The sequence below is a fragment of the Dendrobates tinctorius genome, unplaced genomic scaffold (assembly GCF_039654945.1).
Source record: "Dendrobates tinctorius isolate UK_male_01 unplaced genomic scaffold, ASM3965494v1 ptg000075l, whole genome shotgun sequence".
Classification (NCBI taxonomy): domain Eukaryota; kingdom Metazoa; phylum Chordata; class Amphibia; order Anura; family Dendrobatidae; genus Dendrobates; species Dendrobates tinctorius.
The window spans coordinates 22625331-22646121 of record NW_027361743.1 but is presented as its reverse complement, the minus strand read 5'-3'; the positions used below and the strand labels follow the sequence as shown (position 1 = coordinate 22646121).

At 45.5% G+C, this 20791-nt stretch overlaps 1 protein-coding gene across 1 annotated transcript; it reads right to left on the bottom strand.

Moving 5' to 3' along the window:
• Positions 1–18546: 18546 nt before the first annotated feature.
• CUNH11orf87 (chromosome unknown C11orf87 homolog) lies at positions 18547–20519 on the bottom strand. The gene is made up of 2 exons (XM_073583097.1): positions 20390–20519; positions 18547–20196 (listed from the first exon to the last, which is right to left on the bottom strand). Exon 2 carries the CDS (start codon positions 20064–20066, stop codon positions 19593–19595), a length of 474 nt encoding a protein of 157 aa, XP_073439198.1. The 5' UTR covers positions 20067–20196; positions 20390–20519; the 3' UTR covers positions 18547–19592.
• Positions 20520–20791: the final 272 nt, after the last annotated feature.

Genomic DNA, 20791 nt, shown 5'->3' with positions numbered 1-20791 from the left:
CTGATGGAGCGGTGTCTGGGAGATCTCAATTTTGAGGCCACGTTGATATACCTGGATGATTTCATCTATGCTGCCACTTTTGAGAACCACCTGAAGCTGTTTGGGCAGGTACTCAGATGGCTGCAAAAGTACAGGTTGAAGGCAAAACCCCAAAAATGCCATCTATTTCGCACCCAGATTAAATATCTGGGTCATGTCGTCTCAGCGGAGGGCGTAAGGCCGTCCTGGGAAAAGGTTGCTATCATTCAGGGATGGCCTACCCCCGAGATGATAAAAGACGTGCGGGCCTTCCTGGGGTTGGCTGGATACTACTGTCATTTCGTAAAGAATTTTGCAAGCCGGGCTCAAGCCCTGCACGACCTGCTGAAGGGGGCTCCTGCTGGGGCAAATGGATGAAAAATCCAGTGGTGACAACCTCAAGAAGAGGCCTTCCAAGACCTTAAGGCTGCGCTCTCGGATGCTCCAGTGTTAGCTTATGCGGATTTCTCACAACCGTTCATCCTGCACACTGACGAGAGTCTTCACGGGCTGGGGGCTGTGTTGTCACAAGTTCAAGACGGCCGGGAGAGAGTGATCGCGTATGGAAGCCGCTCACTCCATGATTCCGAGCTCAACCCTGACAGTTAGAGCTCCTTTAAGTTCGAGCTCCTCGCAGTAGTGTGGGCCATGACGGAGCGGTTCGCAGAGTACCTGGCGGGCACCGAAGTAGTGGTGCGGACCGACAATAACCCGCTGGCCATTTGGAAAGCGCCGAACTGGGAGCTCTGGAACAAAGATGGGTTGCCCGGATGGCAAAATTCAGCTATAAAATTATAAAAGAGGGGCCGAGAATGTACACGCTGATGCTCTCTCCAGGATTCGACATACATCCCCAGGGAACAGTCGAGACGGCGAATTAGAAGGGGAAGAGATACCGTTCGCCCTCACCGCTGCTGTGCTTACAGCTGCCACCCAGGAAGTACCTCCCATGGAGACCCTAAGGGGCATGCTGGAACAATCCCGGGATAAGTGGATCCAACAGCAGCAAGAAGACGAAGAAATTGGGCTTCTCCGGAAATGGGTAACGGCTGGCAAACTGCCCACTGACTCACAAAGACAGACTTTGACTCAGGACATGTCGCTGATGTTACGACAATGGGAGAGACTGGTTATCCGAAAGGGACTATTGTATCGTAAAATGACATCACAAACAACATCTATGACGAGTTGGTAGGTAGTTGCGCCCGGAGCCCAACTTAACGAACTGGCTCGAGAAGCCCACAAAAAAGGGGCTCATTTCGGAGCTCAAAAGACCTTGCAATATTTACAACAGAAAATTTACCATCCACGCTTGCATGCTGTTGTGGATGAGACTTGCCGGACCTGTCGCCTATGCAAATTAGCTAAACCGCCCACACAGCGAGCCCCAGTACAAAAAATCATGACCTCAACGCCCCTCGAGCTTCAGATGGTGGATTACCTGACCATTGGTCCCACATTCCAGGGGTATGAACACTGCCTTGTCATGGTAGACCATTTCACTAAGTTCGCTGTGGTCACCCCCACTCGAGACCAGACGGCGGAGTCGGCCACCTCCGCAATTTGTAGAAACTTTATACAAGTTTATGGCTGCCCTCAACGGATACATTCCGATCAATGAGCATGTTTTTTGGGAAAAATAATGGAGGAACTACACTGTCTCTACTGTATTGACAAATCCCGGACCACGCCATACCACCCGCAGGGAAACGGGGCCTGCGAGTGATTTAATAGGACATTAATCCAAATGTTGCGTATTCTGGAGAGTGACAAGAAGGCCCGTTGGTCCGAATATGTTCCTGAACTAGTATGGGTCTATAACAACCGAGTACATCGAGTTACCGGCTACACCCCTTACTCCCTGTTGTTCAGACGTGAGGGCAAGGGAATCTCGGAGGTAGAGTTGGACCCAGAGGAACCTAAGCCCTGGACTGGGGTATCATCATGGGTCCGAAATCACTGGCACATGCTGCAAACTCTTCATCGAATCGTACATACCAAACTTCAATACTTAGAACACCCAGGAAAGAGTTCATCTCTACCTCCTGACCTCCAAAGAGGAGACCGAGTACTCGTACTAGACCAACGTCTCCAGAGCAAATTAGAGCCACACTGGGAAGAGGGTCCCTATCGGGTCCTACGCCGTATAAACCCTGAAGGACCAGTGTACGAAATACGACCCGAGAAAGATGAAACGCTGCCTACCCGCATAGTGCATCGGAATATGCTACGCCCCTGTATTTCCACCGACCCGAAACAACGTGAACCTGCTCCTCAGGTCTCTGAACCATTGCCCGTGTTCTGGGACTCGGACGACAAAGAAGACTTCCCCACAATAACCAGAGGCTCTCTACTCAATGACAAACCAACTGACACAATTAGCCCACCCGAAACAGCTAGCCCACCACCGGCCACCACCCCAGAAGACTCCACCCTCGTCGAACTAAGACGCTCCGAGCGGTCAACAGCCTGACACCTCCGCAGACCAGCCCAAGTATACTGAGGCCCTCGCCCAAGGACTGTCGAGCTTACAGGATGGGCGAGTGTAGGGAGGAGGACCCCCACAGAGTGTCCGGGCCGGAACCAAGGGGACCGCCATCTAAGTTCCTAAGGAAACAGTACCCGAGGAACAGAGGAGGAGAGTGGACTGTTGAGAGTGACAGGACAGCAAGGGGAGAGGCGAGTATAAAAGGGACAGGGAGTGCGCAGAGGAGCCAGTTGATGATACGTCAGACATGGAGCAGGAGATGGAGGGGGCGTGAGAGAACGGGATGGACAATGACAGTTGAGAGAAGCGACCAGCAGCAGAGGGTAGATACGCAGTGGCCCTCAGGAAAGAGGCGTCGAGCTTACCGACAGTAGACTTCCTCTTCACCCCAATCCGATCTGCCCCCCGGTCATCCTCGGCCGTTACCGCTGAGCTTGAGCCCTCCGCAGCCTGTCCACTCCCTCTCCCAACTGTTGCCATCCCCCTTCAGCCCGCGGTTGTGGCCTGCCCGCTGCTACCCACAGACACTGCCGTTTCATTTCAGCCCGTGGTTGCGGCCTGTCTATCACCGCTCACAGCCACCTTCACCCCACTGCAGTCGGCAGTTGGGGCCTGTTCCTTGTCAACAGAGACACTCTGCACACAGCCTCAGGCTGTGCACGTGGCCAGTGAACTGCCACACTTGAGCACTGCGACACAACCCTGCTTGGGGACAGGAGTCCCATTGAACTCACTAACAAGCGCAACCCCGCTGTTACAACAGGAGATTACTTCATCTCAGGACTCCATCAGGGCCTGTTGTGCCCCAACTCCTCCTGGGCGCTGGAACTCCCAAAGACTACTCGAAATCTTCAGCAGCTGGGCCCAACGGCTGTGACGCCAAGGCAGCCTCATCAAAGACGCCACAGCAGCCTTATCAAAGCTGTCAAAGCAGCTTCATCCAGAACGCAGCTCCAACAGAGATGCTGAGGGACATCAGGATGGATAAGTGACATTATAGAGTATAAGGACCCGCAGACGGCCATACCGTGGCCCCCTAGTAACCGGCCTCGGCCGGGTTAGTCATGGTCTTTTCAAATAGTGTTTGGTTGTAATGAGTCCCTGCGAGGACAACTGTTGTTACCCCTTTTTGGTTGCTTCGTATAGCCCTAGCGGATTCAAATTATAAAAGTTTGCTTTTCAGAGTTCAACCAGTCTCATGTCTCGTCAGTGCATCCTGCGAACCTGCTGTTACCTACAATCGCACATGTGGGCCAATGTTCCAGGTGTCAATGCTGCACTGCAACTGCTGGGTGGAGGAGCACTTTCTGGCAAATCCACATCCCTACAGTCACGCACAAACACTGTACCTGACCTTGGCACGCCCACATGTTCTCTTGCCCCCTGAGAAGCATCCTCCTGCCCAAAATAATCATCCCCTCATCCTCCTCATCCTCCTCTTCCTCTTCTTCCTCCACCTCATCCAGGACAGTTCCCTGAGCAGACAATGGCTGACTGTCATCAAGGCTTTCCTCCTCCTCCTCCGCTGCAGCCGCCTGATCCTTAATGTGCGTCAAACTTTGCATGAGCAGACGCATAAGTAGGATGCTCATGCTTATGATGGCGTCGTCTGCGCTTACCCGCCGTGTGCATTCCTCAAAACACTGAAGGACTTTACAGAGGTCTTTCAGCTTTGACCACTGCACACCCAACAATTCCATGTCTTCCCTCAAACTGCTTGCCCGTGTATCCTCCCACAAATGCATTACAGCCTGCCTCTGTTCGCACAGCCTCTCAACCATGTGCAGGGTGGAGATCCACCTTGTTGCAACATCTATGATTAGGCGGTGCTTGGGGAGGTGGAGCAATCGCTGCAGCTTCTGCATACGAGTGGATTGGATGTTTGAGCAACGGATGTGTGAGCACAGTCTTCGCACCTTATGTAGCAGGGATGTTAACTCCAGAAAATTATTAAGGAAGCGCTGAACCACCAAAGTGTGAGCCAGGCTAGGAATGTGTGTGAGTTTTGCACGGGCTATGGCTGCCACAAAATCACGGTCGTTATCACTGACTACCTTGCCTGCCTCAAGATGTAGACTGCCCAGCCATGACTCAGTTTGTCACTGCAAGTAGTCGGCCAGTACCTTCGCGGTGTGTCTGTTGTCGCCCAAAGACATCATCTTTAACACAGCCTGCTGACACTTACCACTAGCTGTTCGACAGTGGGACACCTCGTGTGCAACACTGCCAGCTGCGGATGGAGTGCTCGTGCGACTGCGCTCTGTGGACGAGCTTTCGCTGATGGAGGAGGAGGGTCAACTGTTTCCTATGCCGTGGGCTAGGCAGCACTGTTCCACCGCCGCTGTCCCCTGTGGAGCCTGCATCCACCACATTAACCCAGTGCGCAGTGATGGACACATAACGGCCCTGGCCATGCCTACTGGTCCATGCATCTGTTGTGAGGTGCACTTTTCCACTCAATCACTGTTTTAGTGCATGGACAATGCAGTCTTTCACATGCCAGTGGAGGGCAGGGATGGCTTTTCGAGAAAAGAAGTGCCGACTGGGTAGGTCATAGCGTGGGACAGCATAGGCCATGAGCTCGCGGAAAGCTTCGCTTTCAACCAAAAGGTAGGGCATCATCTCTAAAGAGATTAGTTTGGCAATGTAGGCATTCAAACACAGTGTACGCGGATGAGAGGATGAGTACTTTCTTGTCCTACTCAGAGTGTCTGGTAGGGTGAGCTGGACTGGAGAGCTGCATATGGGGGAAGTAGCGGTGGACCGGACAGAGTGAGAGGGGGTTGGTGATGGTATTGGTGGTGATGGCCTCGATTCAGTGTTGTGTTGCAAAACCATTGTGATTCCCTGAGTGCTTTGGCCTTGCGACAACACCTCCACATTTAGTGCTGGTGGTGTGCTTAACGGTGGCGGTGGTCTTACAGTGGGGGAAGCGATGGAGCGTTGCTGGCTGCCTTCAGTCGGAGCAGGTGCACATGTGCTACCTGAGGTTTTGCAGTCCGTCCACGCTTGCAAGTGCATGTTGATTAAATGTCTAAGCATGCAACTGGTATTCAAATTTCTGAGTTGTTTACCTTGGCTAAAGGTCCTTCCGCACTTCTTACAGGTAACCTTTGCCTCATCAGTAGGATTTTGGACAAAGAAGTGCCACACTGCACTCTTCCTACTATGGTATACATTTTCTGGCCTTGCACGCTGTGCTAAGTTGACCCTCTGGCCAAGCTGTCCTGCAACTCTTTTAGTTTTTGGTCCACGTTTTTGGACAGCTACTGGGCCTGCCAGATAACCGCTGCTGCGATGTCAATGCCTGCTGCGGATCCTTCTCCTTATCTGAACTATTGCCAGCGCCACCCTCCTCCCCCAATGGATGCCAATCCGGGTCAAGAACTGGGTCATCCATCACCTCCTCTTCAAAGTCATCTGCACCTTCCTCTTTACCTTCCTCTGTGTCACCGTGTAAGGTGGTATAGTATGCGGGCAGGGGCACTTGAGTTTCATCAGGGGCAGATTCTGGCTCATTAGACTGCGAGGGCAATGTAGTTCTCTGGGTCAATGTACAAGCAGAATCATCTAGCAGTGGCTGTGCATCAGTGCACTCCATGTCAGATTCATCTTGGACTGGGGAATTCAGGATTTGACTAGATAACCCAGGCATGGTATGTGAAAAGAGCTCCATAGAGTAATCTGAAGTGTGGGCTGCCGCATCCTTAACTTTTGGTGGAGGTGAAGGACACAAGGAAAGGTGTTTTTCCTGACCAGAACCCTGCACTGACGACTCCATGCTTGCAGGTTTCGACCGTTCAGAAGAGGAGGCAATAGAGCTGGTGGCTGTTTCGGCAATGTATGCCAAAACCTGTTCATGATGCTCTGGCTTTAAAAGCAGTTTTCCTACTCCAAGAAAAGGCATCCTTACATGCCTTCTTGGGCAAGACAATGACGCAGGCTCAACACCTCCTGCCTTAGCTGCTATTGTGCTTTTGCCAGAACCAGCCGATGCACCACCACCATCAGTACCAGCTGCGCCCCCCTGCCCACGTCCGCGGACTCTTCCACCATACTTCCTCATGTTTGGGAAAATGCACCAAAAATAACAGCAGAGAGATGGTACTGTATGAGGAGCGTCCACCTGTGTAAGATGTATTAAAAAAAAATTAAATCTACGTATATATGTTGTTAGTCACAGACGCTCTCACAGTATGTATTTGACCGTAATCCAACAAGCAGATATACGGAACAATATCAGAAGTGTACAGCTGTATACGTTTTTTGTGTAACTAGCAATCTCCATATATGTATTTATGGAGTGTTACAAACACGCTGACTCTGTATAGATGTGACTGTAATGCGAATGGCAGATATACAATACTGTTTGAGAATCGGACAACTCTATACGGTGTCTTTATGGAAAATTGTCAATCTCCGTCTATTTGTATACGGACTGACACACGCTGTCTCTGTCTAGTTTTGACTGTAATCAAACAGCAGATATACGCACCTATTTGAAAAGCGGACAGCTCTATAAGGTGTAGGTCTGGAAAAATAGAAAATCTCTTCGGCTTGTTTTTCCAGAGTCACACACAGATAGCTTCTATTTGTCCGTGATACAATGTGGTACACGGTAGTGTGTGAGGAGCGTACACCGCTATACAGTGTCTTTATGGAAAATTGTCAATCTCCGTCTATTTGTATACGGACTGACACACGCTGTCTCTGTTTAGTTTTGACTGTTATCAAACAGCAGATATACGAAACTGTTTGAAAAGCTGACAGCTCTATAAGGTGGAGGTCTGGAAAAATGGAAAAACTCCTCGGCTGTTTTTCCAGAGTTACACCCAGATAGCTTCTATTTGTCCGTGATACCAGCTGGTACACAGTAGTGTGTGAGGAGCGTACACCGCTATACGGTGTATGTATGGAAAATTGTCAATCTCCGTCTATTTGTATGCGGACTGACACACACTGTCTCTGTCTAGTTTTGACTGTAATCAAACAGCAGATATACGAAACTGTTTGAAAAGCGGACAGCTCTATAGGGTATAGGTCTGGAAAAATGGAAAATCTTCTCGGCTTGTTTTTCCAGAGTCACACACAGATAGCTTCTATTTGTCCGTGATACAAGGTGGTACACGGTAGTGTGTGAGGAGCGTACACCGCTATACAGTGTCTTTATGGAAAATTGTCAATCTCCGTCTATTTGTATGCGGACTGACACACGCTGTCTCTGTCTAGTTTTGATCGTTATCAAACAGCAGATATACGAAACTGTTTGAAAAGCGGACAGTTCTATAAGGTGTAGGTCTGAAAAAATGGAAAAACTCCTCGGCTTGTTTTTCCAGAGTCACAGCCAGATAGCTTCTATTTGTCCGTGATACCAGCCAGTACACGGTAGTGTGTGAGGAGCGTACACCGCTATACGGTGGGTGTGTGTGTGTGTATGGAAAATTGTCAATCTCCATCTATTTGTATACGGACTGACACACTCTGTCTCTGTCTAGTTTTGACTGTAATCAAACAGCATATATATGAAACTGTTTGAAAAGCGGACAGCTCTATAAGGTGTAGGTCTGGAAAAATGGAAAATCTCTTCGGCTTTTTTTTCCAGAGTCACACACAGAAGGCTTCTATTTGTCCGTGATACAAGGCGGTACACGGTAGTGTGTGAGGAGTGTACACCGCTAGACGGCGTCTGTATGGAAAATTGTCAATCTCCGTCTATTTGTATACGGACTGACACACGCTGTCTCTGTCTAGTTTTGACTGTAATCAAACAGCAGATATACGCAACTATTTGAAAAGCGGACAGCTCTATAAGGTGTAGGTCTGGAAAAATGGAAAAACTCCTCGGCTTGTTTTTCCAGAGTCACAACCAGATAGCTTCTATTTGTCCGTGATACCAGCCGGTACACGGTAGTGTGTGAGGAGCGTACACCGCTATACGGTGTGTGAAAAAATGAACGCTCAGTAACTCACCAGAACAAAATATTAAAAGTTGGAGTGCTTTGAAAAAAGCAGTTTGAACAACAGTGTGCACACAGCAATGCAGCCTTAAAAGGCAGCCTAATCACCACCAGCGCTGCTGCACACAACAAAAATCCTTCCCTTTCATTGCACATTAACTGTACAGTGAAAAGCGCTATCAGCAGAAGCAATTTTTTTTTTCTTCTTCCCTGCCTAACGCTCTCCCTATTCAGAATCAGGAGCAGCACCTCTCCCTATTCTAAGATCGGCAGAAGTAAGATGGCGGTCGGCGGTCACAGCCTTTTATACCCACTGTGACGCCACACAAGGCCAGCCAATCACTTCAATGCCCTTCTCTAAGATGGTGGTGGCCGCTGCGCATGTCATCGCGTTGCCCACAGTGTGTGTCCTCCATCATTGGCTGAGAAAAGGCGCTGGAAGCGTTATTTGAAACGCGACTTTGGCGCTCTGATCGGCGACCTCATGGCCTGCCTCACGCTATGGTCGCGTTTCAATCGGTGAAACCCGACTTTAGCGAAAGTCGTCTATTTTTGAATTTGACCGACCCGTTTCGCTCAACTCTAATGCACACTATGCGACATTCTTGTAGTGCTTGCTATGTAACGATCTAATAGTGCTCACTATGAGACGATCTAGTAGTGCACACTGTATGATAATCTAGTAGTGCACGCTATGTGATAATCTAGTAGTGCATGCTACATGATAATCTAGTAGTGCACGCTATGTGATGATTTATTAGAGCATGTTACATGACGATCTAGTGATGCACATTATGCAACAATCTGGTAGTGCACGCTATGTGACGATCCATTAGTGCACACTATGTGATGATCTAGTAGTGTACGCTGTGACAATCTAGTAGTGCATGATATGTGATAATCTAGTAGTTCCCACTATGTGATAATCTAGTAGTTCACACTATGTGATAATCTAGTAGTGCACGCTGTATGATAATCTAGTAGTGCACGCTGTATGATAATCTAGTAGTGCATGCTATGTGATGGCATGACGATCTAGTAATGCACACTATGCAACAATCTGGTAGTGCATGCTATGTGACGATCCAGTAGTGCACACTATGTGATGATCCAGTAGTGCACACTATGTGATGATCTAGTAGTGTACGCTGTGACAATCTAGTAGTGCATGATATGTGATAATCTAGTAGTGTACGCTCTGATGATTCAGTAGTGCACACTATGTCACAATCTAGAGGATACCGAATCTAACTAGATAACACCGAAGACCAAACAGGTCCCTTTCCATGATTTATTTGTTTAATCCTGATTCTTGTGAGGTCCAGTGAATAATGCGGAGGGTGCAATTTCAAGATGGAATATTTTTGATGTCTTCAAGAAAAATTATTAATATTAATATTATATTAATTAATTTATTAATTATTATTTATTTTTTGTTAAAATATATATTGTGATGGCTTCAAGTAAAATTATTAATTTTATATCAATTTATTTATTATTAATATTTTTGATTATAAAAGTATATTATGATTCTTGTATTTGTGCCATTTGATGCGATTTTTTCAATTTTTGGAGGGGGTTATGGGCAATATGTAGTTTGTATGTGATTAATGTAGCCAGCAATCATAGGTTATTATATTTATTAGCACTTTAGCACTTATCACTTTATTTATTTATTTATTTTTTTCGCTTTTTGTACTTTTGTGCACTTTGCATATTTAATTATCACTTCTTATAGGTAGTTTATTATTATTACTCTTTTTATCATTAATAATATTGCAATGTATTTTGTTTCATTAATAGTGATATATTAATAATATTATAGCATTATCACTATCGCACTAGTAGTGAACTTTATAATTCTGTGTTTTTCACTTTATAACAAGAATCACGTTTTGTATCGATCTTGCTGGTTCCTCTTGTGCACATGACAGCCGGCTCTCTCCATGACTCTCGGTGACGTGGACAGAGGGATAAAGTGCCTGTAGCGTGTATCTCGGACCGCAGAGCGGTGAATCTAATTAAGTGGGTGGACTACAAGCGGCTCATGTGCCGACTAATAAGGTTGTTATGTCGGTCGTAAGGATGTGAATATTGTCCAATCATTTTAAAAATATGCAAGAATAGCTAGAGAGGCTGATAGGCTGGAGAGCACTATATAATAGGTTCCATCCTTCCCCCAACACATGCCTCCTGATGAAGTAGATAACGAAACGTGCGTTGGGGCGAGGTGGAACACTTTGACTGCTATTGTAAGTTTTACTATTCTGTATTTAACTGTTTAAGTGCTGAGATTGGGAGTATAGGAATGGTGTTATACCATGTGCTCAAACATCTGTAGCATGGACCTTATTTTATTCAAGAATTTTATTTTGGAATATTATCAATATTAAGGTCACAAACATGCAGCTACTTTGTCTAACATGTATTTGATATAGGTCAGTGTGTTCCACTTGTTGTGCTAGTGTACTCTGCATTATCATTCAGTAATATTTTGGATTTTAGAATTATTTTGTCTAATAAATGAATTTTGGAATATACTCGTTTTCTTCGGTGCATTATGTCACAATCTAGTAGTGCACGCTATGTGACGACCTAGTAGTGCACACTATGAGATGATCTAGTAGTGCACACTATATGATAGTCTAGTAGTACATGCTATGTGATGATCTAGTAGTGCACGCTATATGATAATCTAGTAGTGCATGCTATGTGATAATTTAGTAGTGCATGTTAGGTAATTATTTCCCATATATCTTGCTAGACATGTTAGACCAAAGATGGAAAACTTGCTGCCCAGGGGCCACCCATTGTGCTATTTCATGCATGGCTCAAATCCATCTATATTTATTTCTCCTCTTTGCTTAGTATTACATGGGAAAAATGACTTTTGTGCATGAAAATCACTCGTAGATAGCTGAACAAATGTCCAAGTGATTCAAATCCTTCATATAAGTAAAAGCTCATAAAGGTAAACTCTTAATTACCAGATATTTCTGGGATCTACTGTTCAGGAAATCCCTTTAGAATTGAATGGTGCTTTAAGAACTGGTTCAAAGTGGCAATGTGGCCATGGTACCAAGCAAGGTTGGACACCCCTGTTAGACACTTTTCCCTTTCCTGCTGTCTCTTGGCTGGCTTTCTTTAATATACCATACACCAGTAATTTGCACCAAACCAATGCACCACTTAATAAATATGATGCATTTTATAACTCCACATTTGCTAAAAAGACTTCAAACCTGTCTGTTAAGGCATAAAAAGTGTGTAGAATGTAGCGCCCCCAGGAGTATGGTCGCCACAGTGGAGGGAGGGTGATGTCATGCTTGGAGGCAATGAAGGGTCTCTCTATCAGACAAATCTAGCACACACCACAGTTCCCACTCCAGGCCAGCAGAGGGAGCTCTGAACCAAACTGGGGGAGGAGTTGCTCTCTGGGACCAGGAAAGGGAAGTTAGTTCAGTTCGCGTGAAGAAGGTAAAGAGTGCAGACGTGGAGAGAGGAGATGGAGGATTGAGCAGAATTCAGGCTCACTTCTAGCTGTAGCGCATGGTCCGGAGTCCGGTATCCGAGGTTGTATGGATACTGATGGTCCTGCAGCAAAAACCGGAGGAACAAGAGGCTGTAAATGCTCTGTTCCCAGCTAAGACTAGGAGCAGCAGCAACTTGTGTGAGCCAGAAAAAGGAGGCTACAGCTGTCTGCCATACGAGGCAAGTTCTAAAGAGAGTAAGCAAGAGGAACTTCAGTGTAACTCAGTACTGCAAGTACCTCAGATAAGCGCTAGAAAGGAGACTACACAACCCATCTGTATAGAGAGATTCCTATGTTGCTCCCAGGCTGATCAACTCCTGTTCCATCTGTAATCTGGATCCTGGACTGCCCTTACAAAGCAAAGTAAAGGTAAAGGAAACTGCACCCTGCTGTGTCATTGCCTTCTTCCTGCAACCCCTTCAGCACTGCTACATCTCTGTGCCTAACACTACACCCTCTTCCTCAACACCTATTACTACTGTCCTAGGACTACAGCTCTACCTGTGGGGAGCTCTTACATATTGCTGCCATATACCATCTGTCCCAGAGGATCTGCCTACAACGTTGGCTTAACCCCTTCATTGCCGAGCACCACAGGTGGCGTCACATATCATCCACCTATAAACTTTATTCAGCCACGTTTCACCCCTTTTGCATGGACGCCCAGGGCCACAGACCGGGTCACTGCCACTGTGACACATCCCTCTGAGACCCCGGCCCGGTACCAAGTAACCCCACTGCCCTGGCGGGCGATCCATAGAATACATAACAAATCTGGTGCACCTCATGTATGCCAGCTTTTAATGCCATTTGAGACAGATTGATCGCTCATTTTGCATATTAAATCTCCCCCAAATGTGTTTTGTGACTTTTTAGGCCCAGTGACTTCAGTCTTGGCAGCTGTAGATGCTGACCACAACTTTTGTGAATATTAAATTTCTTGTAAGATAAGATACATCTCAGCACTGTAAATGAGAAGAAATTGTGAATGACTGGTGGCCCTTATGCAGTAGGTTTTGTCCTTCATCTTCTAAAAAATAAAGTTGTCTAAATCAAACGGTGTGAAAGTCATAAAATGTAGCTCTAGTCATATCACACCATTGTATCACACCATTCTATCACACCATCGTCTTTGGCAAGTCTTCACACAACAATTATCGACAGTCAAACATTTCATAGGTTATAGAAACTGGTGTCAGCTTCTGGTGTTCACAATTAAAATTTTAAAGGGTTTATCCGATGAGAAAAGTACATTTAATAATAGATCTTGAAATAACAATAATAAGTTAACAAAATGTTCCTGTGCTGAGATAATCTTATAAATGTGTCACTGCTGTGTACTGTGTAATGGCTGTGTCCGACCGTACAGAGCTGCCCCAGTTCAAAGTCAGAACACACCACAGTTCCTGTCTAGGATTGGACGCATAAGTAATCTATAATACAGCAGGTAGTCACATTTTCCTGCCGCAGGTAGTCACATTTTCCTGCCAGAGGTAACACATTTCCCTGCCAGAGGTAACACATTTCCCTGCCAGAGGTAACACATTTCCCTGCCAGAGGTAACACATTTCCCTGCCAGAGGTAACACATTTTCCTGCCAGAGGTAACACATTTTCCTGCCAGAGGTAACACATTTTCCTGCCAGAGGTAACACATTTCCCTTCCAGAGATAGCCAGAGGTAACACATTTCGCTGCCAAAGGGAACACATTTTCCTGCCAGAGGTAACACATTTCCCTTCCAGAGATAGCCAGAGGTAACACATTTCACTGCCAGAGGGAACACATTTTCCTGCCAGAGGTAACACATTTGCCTGCCAGAGGTAACACATTTCCCTTCCAGAGATAGCCAGAGGTATCACATTTTCCTGCCAGAGGTATCACATTTTCCTGCCAGAGGTATCACATTTTCCTGCCAGAGGTATCACATTTTCCTGCCAGAGGTAACACATTTTCCTGCCAGAGGTAACACATTTTCCTGCCAGAGGGAACACATTTTCCTGCCAGAAGGAACACATTTCCATTCCAGAGATAGCCAGAGGTAACACATTTTCCTGCCAGAGGTATCACATTTTCCTGCCAGAGGTAACACATTTTCCTGCCAGAGGTAACACATTTCCCTGCCAGAGGTAACACATTTCCCTGCCAGAGGTAACACATTTTCCTGCCAGAGGGAACACATTTTCCTGCCAGAGGGAACACATTTTCCTGCCAGAGGGAACACATTTTCCTGCCAGAAGGAACACATTTCCATTCCAGAGATAGCCAGAGGTAACACATTTTCCTGCCAGAGGTATCACATTTTCCTGCCAGAGGTAACACATTTTCCTGCCAGAGGTAACACATTTCCCTGCCAGAGGTAACACATTTCCCTGCCAGAGGTAACACATTTCCCTGCCTGTTTAATCACATGAATGAGTGTTTCTGCTGTGCATCCAGCCCTTTAAGCAAGTTAAAGACATAGAGGGCACCGCCAAGAAATATATATATATACAGAGATATCTTTCTCTCTCTTTCTCTCTATCTCTCTTTCTATATATACCTATATTTATATGGGTTGAACTAGATGGACTTAAAGTCTTCCTTCAACCTTAATAACTATTCTACCATATATAGCCAGCCTTTAAGCTCATAAAAAATCAAGTTAGCCATGAAGGAGCTCCAGTGACAGATTAAATACTTTACCAAACCATAACATTTTGCCAAGTGGGAAACTTGGATCAGTGGAAGGAAGATTGAAAGAACTACCTTTTTTACTGCTCCAATAATTCCGCTAAAATGTACATGTTGTGCTTCCGAGATGAATAAATGACAGATTTTTTTAATGTCCAGAAAAAAAACCCCACGCCATTTAAAATTACGTTGCTGTACACTCTAGTCCATTAGTAATATGCCGCTTCAATAAATATTGGCCAAATGTACCCTCAACGTGTTCCACTCCTCACACCGGATTCATCGTTACCCCTACCCCTGATGAAGGCGCTGTCAACAGTGAAACATGTTGTGTTCTCTTTTGAAGCCATTGAACCGTGGTCTTTTTAGCTATAATGGACACACACTGCAGGCGTTGTACATGAATTATAGCTAGCGATTTTCAATTAAATATAACTATGATCATTGAACCCTAGTGAATAGCAATTATACCCAGTACATTTGGCCAGTATTTATCACAGTGGCATATTACTAATAATGGACTAATGGATATCAATGTAATGTTAAATGCTGTGATTTTTCCTTCTTTTCTGGACATTAATAAAGGTTTTTCAATCACTGGTGTGCAGAATATACATTACAGCTGCAGTAGTGGAGCAGTAAATAAAGTAGTTAGTTTGCTATCTGTTACAATAGTACAGTTTATTAGCGTCTGAACTCAGGGTCTGTCTACACTGGAGAGAACGTAAGCTGCCCCTTCTATTATACAGTCTGCTGATAATGCAGCTCTTTTATCTATTCTCCTAAAGAATAACTGCAGAACACAACGTTTACACATCTGCTTTATAGATAGTGGGAGTTACTTTAATATCTAATACATAATAATATTAATTAAAAAAAACAATAATTGACAAAGAGCAACGATGGGCTCTGATACAAGAGAAGTAAAATGTATTCATGATGACAATGATGAAAATGAGGAAAAGGGAAAAAAGAGCATAAAGTTGGAGTAGAGAAAAAAAGCAGAGCAGGTAAAAAAAGAAGGAAGGAAGGAAGGAAGTGGAGGTGAAAGAAGGAAGGGTGGAGGAGTGAGGAAAATTGAAGAGAGAAAAGAAGGAAAGAAGATAATAATACTAGACATAATGCAGAAGAAGGAAAACAGGAAATAAGAGATTTGTAGGGACGATGGAAGGAAGGAAGATTGAAAGAAAGAGTTAGGGTGACAGTAAAGTAAAAGAAGACAGGAAAGAGATGAGAGAAAGGGATGAAGAAAGAAAGAAAGAGAAAGAAAGAAAGAAAGAAAGAAAGAAAGAAAGAAAGAAAGAAAGAAAGAAAGAGAAAAAGAGGAAGAGAAAAAGAAAGAAAGAGAAGCAAAGAGAGAAAAAAGGTGGATGGAGAGAGGAAGAAGGAAGGGAAGAAAAAAGGAAGATGATGGCAGTACTATAAATAAGGCAGAGGAAGGAGAACAGAAAAGGGAGTGAGGTTAGCAAGGAAGGAAAAGAAGATGGGAAAGTGGGATCAAACAGGAAGGAAGGGATGAAGTGAGAAAGAAAAAAAGGAGAAAGAAAAAGAAAGAAAGAAGAACGAAAAAGAGGAGAGGAAGGGAGAAAGAAGGAAAGTAAACAAGATATGAGGAAAAAAAAAGAAATGAAAAACTGGGAAGGAAGGAGGCAGGAAGGGTAAGGTCAATGTGAGTGGTAGTTTCTATGTGGGTTAGGCTAATGCTAGCTGTCCAGCTAAGGTGACATCTGGAATGAGGGACTGATACATTGTAATAAATGATGTGTAATTACCCCACATACATGAGCATAAAGCAGAAGCCGTGCAGAGTCACCCAGCTCTACTGCATGTAACACACAGCATCCTTACCAAAGACGTGATCAACATAATAATGTGACATTCCCCACAACTCCGGCCCTAGATATAGCCTGCAACCATTCCTGCACAATAATCAATGTCTATAGATCTATGGCAAAGCCTTGCGAGACTTGTTACGACGCTACAGTGTCAGTGTTGTGGTGCATCATCTTACTGCCAACCCCAGAGCCCTGCCCCCGGCTGACTCTAAGGCCCAACAGTGTTCAGACCAGGCACATATTACCATTGATCGGGTCTTTGTGTGTCATCTTAAGCAGTTATTAGCGCAGCAACCAATGGGATGGGAGGCAAATATCACAAATCCATGTGCGTCATATCACTTTGCTGACAACACAGTGTATTCCATTGATGATTGAAGGTATTACAATTGATGAACATAACATAAAAGTTAAAATAAGTCACCAGCGATGTCAAACTGTTAGCATCAAACCGTGGCAGCAGAAGACTGGCGCCTATTGTACCTTAACTTCTCAAAAAATCATCTGTCTACAGTAACCCAATAGGTGCCGGTCCTCTAATCTGGTAATCTACAAAGTTGCACCATAAACAATCTTATCCCGAATGAATGGAACACTTTACCGTTTCCTAGACACATATACACATCTTTCACTGTCACTTCATTGATAAAATCTGTCTTCAACGAAGACTTTCCCATTACCGAGATAGAAGATGACAATTGGTGCTTTTAAAATTTTATGGAAGAAAGCAGACACGGATATTCCATAAAACATTAAAGGGAGTCTGTCACCTATTTTTTTGCATATAAGATGCAGCCACCGCCATCAGGGGCTTATCTACAGCATTCTGTAAAGCTGTAGATAAGCCCCCGATGTAACCTGAAAGATAAGAAAAACGAGTTAGATTATACTCACCGGGGGGCAGTCCGGTCCTGGTCCAATGGGTGTCGCGGTCCGGGTCAAGCACCTCCCATCTTCTAGTGATGACATGCTCTTTTTTGCTTCCCAGCGCAGCTCCAGCGCAGGCGTGCTGCTCTGCCCTGTCGAGAGCAGAGCAGAGTCCTGCAGTGCACAGGCGCCGGACCTCTCTGACCTTTCCCGGCACCTGCGCACTGCAAGACTCTGCTCTGCCCTCAACAGGGCAGAGCAGTACGCCTGCGCCGGAGCCACGATGGGAAGCAAGGAGGAGGATGTCATCACTAGAAGATGGGAGGTGCCGGACCCGGACTGCAACACCCATCAGACCCGGTCCGGACCAGACCCCCCCCCCCCAGTGACTATAATATAACTCGTTTTTCTTATCTTTCAGGTTACATCGGGGGCTTATCTACAGCATTACAGAATGCTGTAGATAAGCCCCTGATGGCGGTGGCCGCATCTTATATGTGGAAAAATAGGTGACAGATTCCCTTTAAGAGCACCAATCGTTATCTCCTATATCAGTAATGGGAAAATCTGTGTTTACTAAATACAGATTCTTTTTCCCGGGAATTGAGAATATTATTGATCAGGAATGATCAGTCCTGTAGGAAAAAGAAGCAGATTTCTCCGATACATTACAAAGTTTCTTATTTTCATGTTTACTATTGAATTATTAAATAAACAAATGATGAGATCACTCTTTAGGCCAAGAGACAAACTCAGCTGTGTAACATCTCAGTTTATATATTCATACCCTAAAATTTCAAAACGACCGTCACTTCTCGGTTTTGGGGGCGTAAATGGTGCAAGATCAGGGAAAGTGGAACCTTCAATCTTTATGATATCACACTGATCCAACTGAAGGTTTCAGCCAATCTCGAGCTTTAGACAGCAGGATACTGTGTGAAGATGAAACGATCAGTGATACCATAAAGTTATAAGGTTACAAGTTCCATATATAACGATATTGATATATAATGATAGGAACCTTTCATCCACATCTATATTAATAATACAAATAATGCCCTAAATATAGACAACACTCCCTACAAATCCAAGATCCCCACTGCTAACTCTTCCCATCACCCCCCAAATGTAACGATCAGATTGTACTCTGCATAAAACACCAACGTACCCAGAAAAGATTAAGATACAAAATTTATTCCTATAACAATAGAAGCTAATTCCATGCCACTGAATTGAGTTGCAGGTTTCCCACCCTCCCCCTCTCCTCAGTAGCAGTAAAACAAAAGCATACATTAAAGAGTGCATAGTACAGAGTCTATGTTTGCCTCGGGAGAGAATATAAGGGCACATGTTCTTCCAACATAACGAAATAGAGAGCTGGTAGTAGCATACTGCCATCGATACTGGGGACGGAGTCAGTGTATGACTGCGCTTCCGGACCGCACATCACCTAGTCATTGTACAAAAGGTTGTTGTAATCTCTGGTGTTCTGGCACCGTTCATCCACAGTAAGAGGAGCAAACAGAGGATCGTGGGAAATGAAGAAGACAGGGAAAAGAGGGAAGAAGAACTTGGAATCATAGAGCGGAAGCATAGACTAGACTGCAGGGGATTTCAGCACCGGAGAGTGTGGACAGCTCATGGTAGGGATTGCAGTAGAAGCAAGGTGCAGCTGGAGGAGAACCTACCAATACTTGACTTAAGCTCCACAAGGCAAATGTTATAATAGAGGAGAAAAAAAAGAAAAAATACCCATTATTTTCATCATTATTTGCTTTCTGTATGTTCTTAAGAGTTTTTATTTTGCGGTCCAGAGATGACTCTTCAGAACCCTCAATCCATCTCTGGCCATGAAGACGTCACCCAGTTCCTTAATATTTAGGAGGTTTTCTGCTTTATGTTAGCGGTGTTTCACATACGATATAGCTCATACTCATAGTGATATCCTGGGCAGTCGTTATATACAGCAGGATGGGATTCCTCAAGGCAGATGACATGATATTTGGTAGCATTGTGCGCCTTTCCCCCTCCAGAGAAAGACTAGTAATAATTACCCCTCGTTATACCACTTCAATGGGAACGCAATGTGGACTCGCAGTCATGCGTTTGGATGGATACTTATTGATTGATATATATGTATAGATATATATTTTTTTTAATTTTCCGGGACGGTATCACCAAATATGTACAATACAGTAGTGCCCCTTGGGTGGCACCATCCAGATCATGACAAGACCACAGTTTGCAGTAGGTCCCCTCTGTCCAACGCAGAGGCTTCCTGGTGACACTGCTCGGTAATCCTGGGCTCCGGCTTTGGGCTGCTCTGTTCTTTCCTCTGGATGTTGGGTGAATTGTAGATGCCACTATCTCGGATGTTGTTACTTGGTTGTCTGTTCATCCTGTCATATATATGACCTCTTTCTGCCTTAGGGCTGCAGTGATCTCTTTCATATTCCTCCTGGGCTTTCTCTATTTTGCGTTTTTTCATTTTGCTCTTGTGCAGGTGAAAGGTGCTAAGAGAAAGGACCACCAGGCAGAAGATGACGGTGGCCAAAACTATCAAGACCAGCGTAGAGGAGAAGGTCTGGAACAATGGCTCCACTTGTGTGGTGCAGCCGGTGGCGTTGGGTGCAGAGGTCCTGTTCAGCAGGCAGGGTGGCATAGAGAGCCTCAGCTGTTTGGAGATGCTGGAACTCATTGAAAAGGTTGGGTTCTTAGAAAAAAAAAATACAAGGGAGGGTACAACCTGCCTCCCTCTTACAAATGGAACCAAAGCTGACAATCTGGGCTGACAAGTGTTAATCTTGAAGTTGCCTGTAGTCCTCAACCTGGGAAGACATAAAAGTCACTGTATGTTTAGTAGGAGCCTATAGATCATCATGGGACAAACATATAATAAATAGATATAGTTTCTATTTTCCGTCCTCATCTGTCCACCATCCTCCTGTCAGGCACTGTGCACGGTGCCTCTCCCAGCTCTGTGGCCTCAGGACCTGCGCCTGCTGTTATGTAAGCACTTACCTGTAGAGGAGACGTCCTGGCTGCTGCCGCCGCTGCCGCTGGAGTCCCCGGCTCTGCCGCTCCTGGCTGCAGCAGGCACTGACTGAGAGGCTCGGGAGCAGCAGCCAATCACCGCTCCGCGCTGCGCTGACGTCATCCTGCCTCTGTCCCGGCGCCTGCAGCAAGCTGTGCATCCCCCCATCAGTGCCCGAGCCCGGAAAGCCCCTGCTCCACTGGAAGACCCTGGCACTGTACAACCCATGCAGCTGCATTCTCAGCACACAAATGGAAGAGGCAGAGAAGCTGCTGCTCCTCACAGACCCCCATGGTGTCCCTGCAGCTTTCCTCTGCAGCACTGAGCTGGAGCCAGAGCTCATCCTGTGCCCCCTCTCAGATCTCAGGCTGGGTGAGAGACCCCTGCTC

Bases quoted from the DNA above. Each gene is read 5' to 3' on its own strand.
- CUNH11orf87 (XM_073583097.1), bottom strand. From the start codon at position 20,066: ATGAGTTCCAGCATCTCCAAACAGCTGAGGCTCTCTATGCCACCCTGC.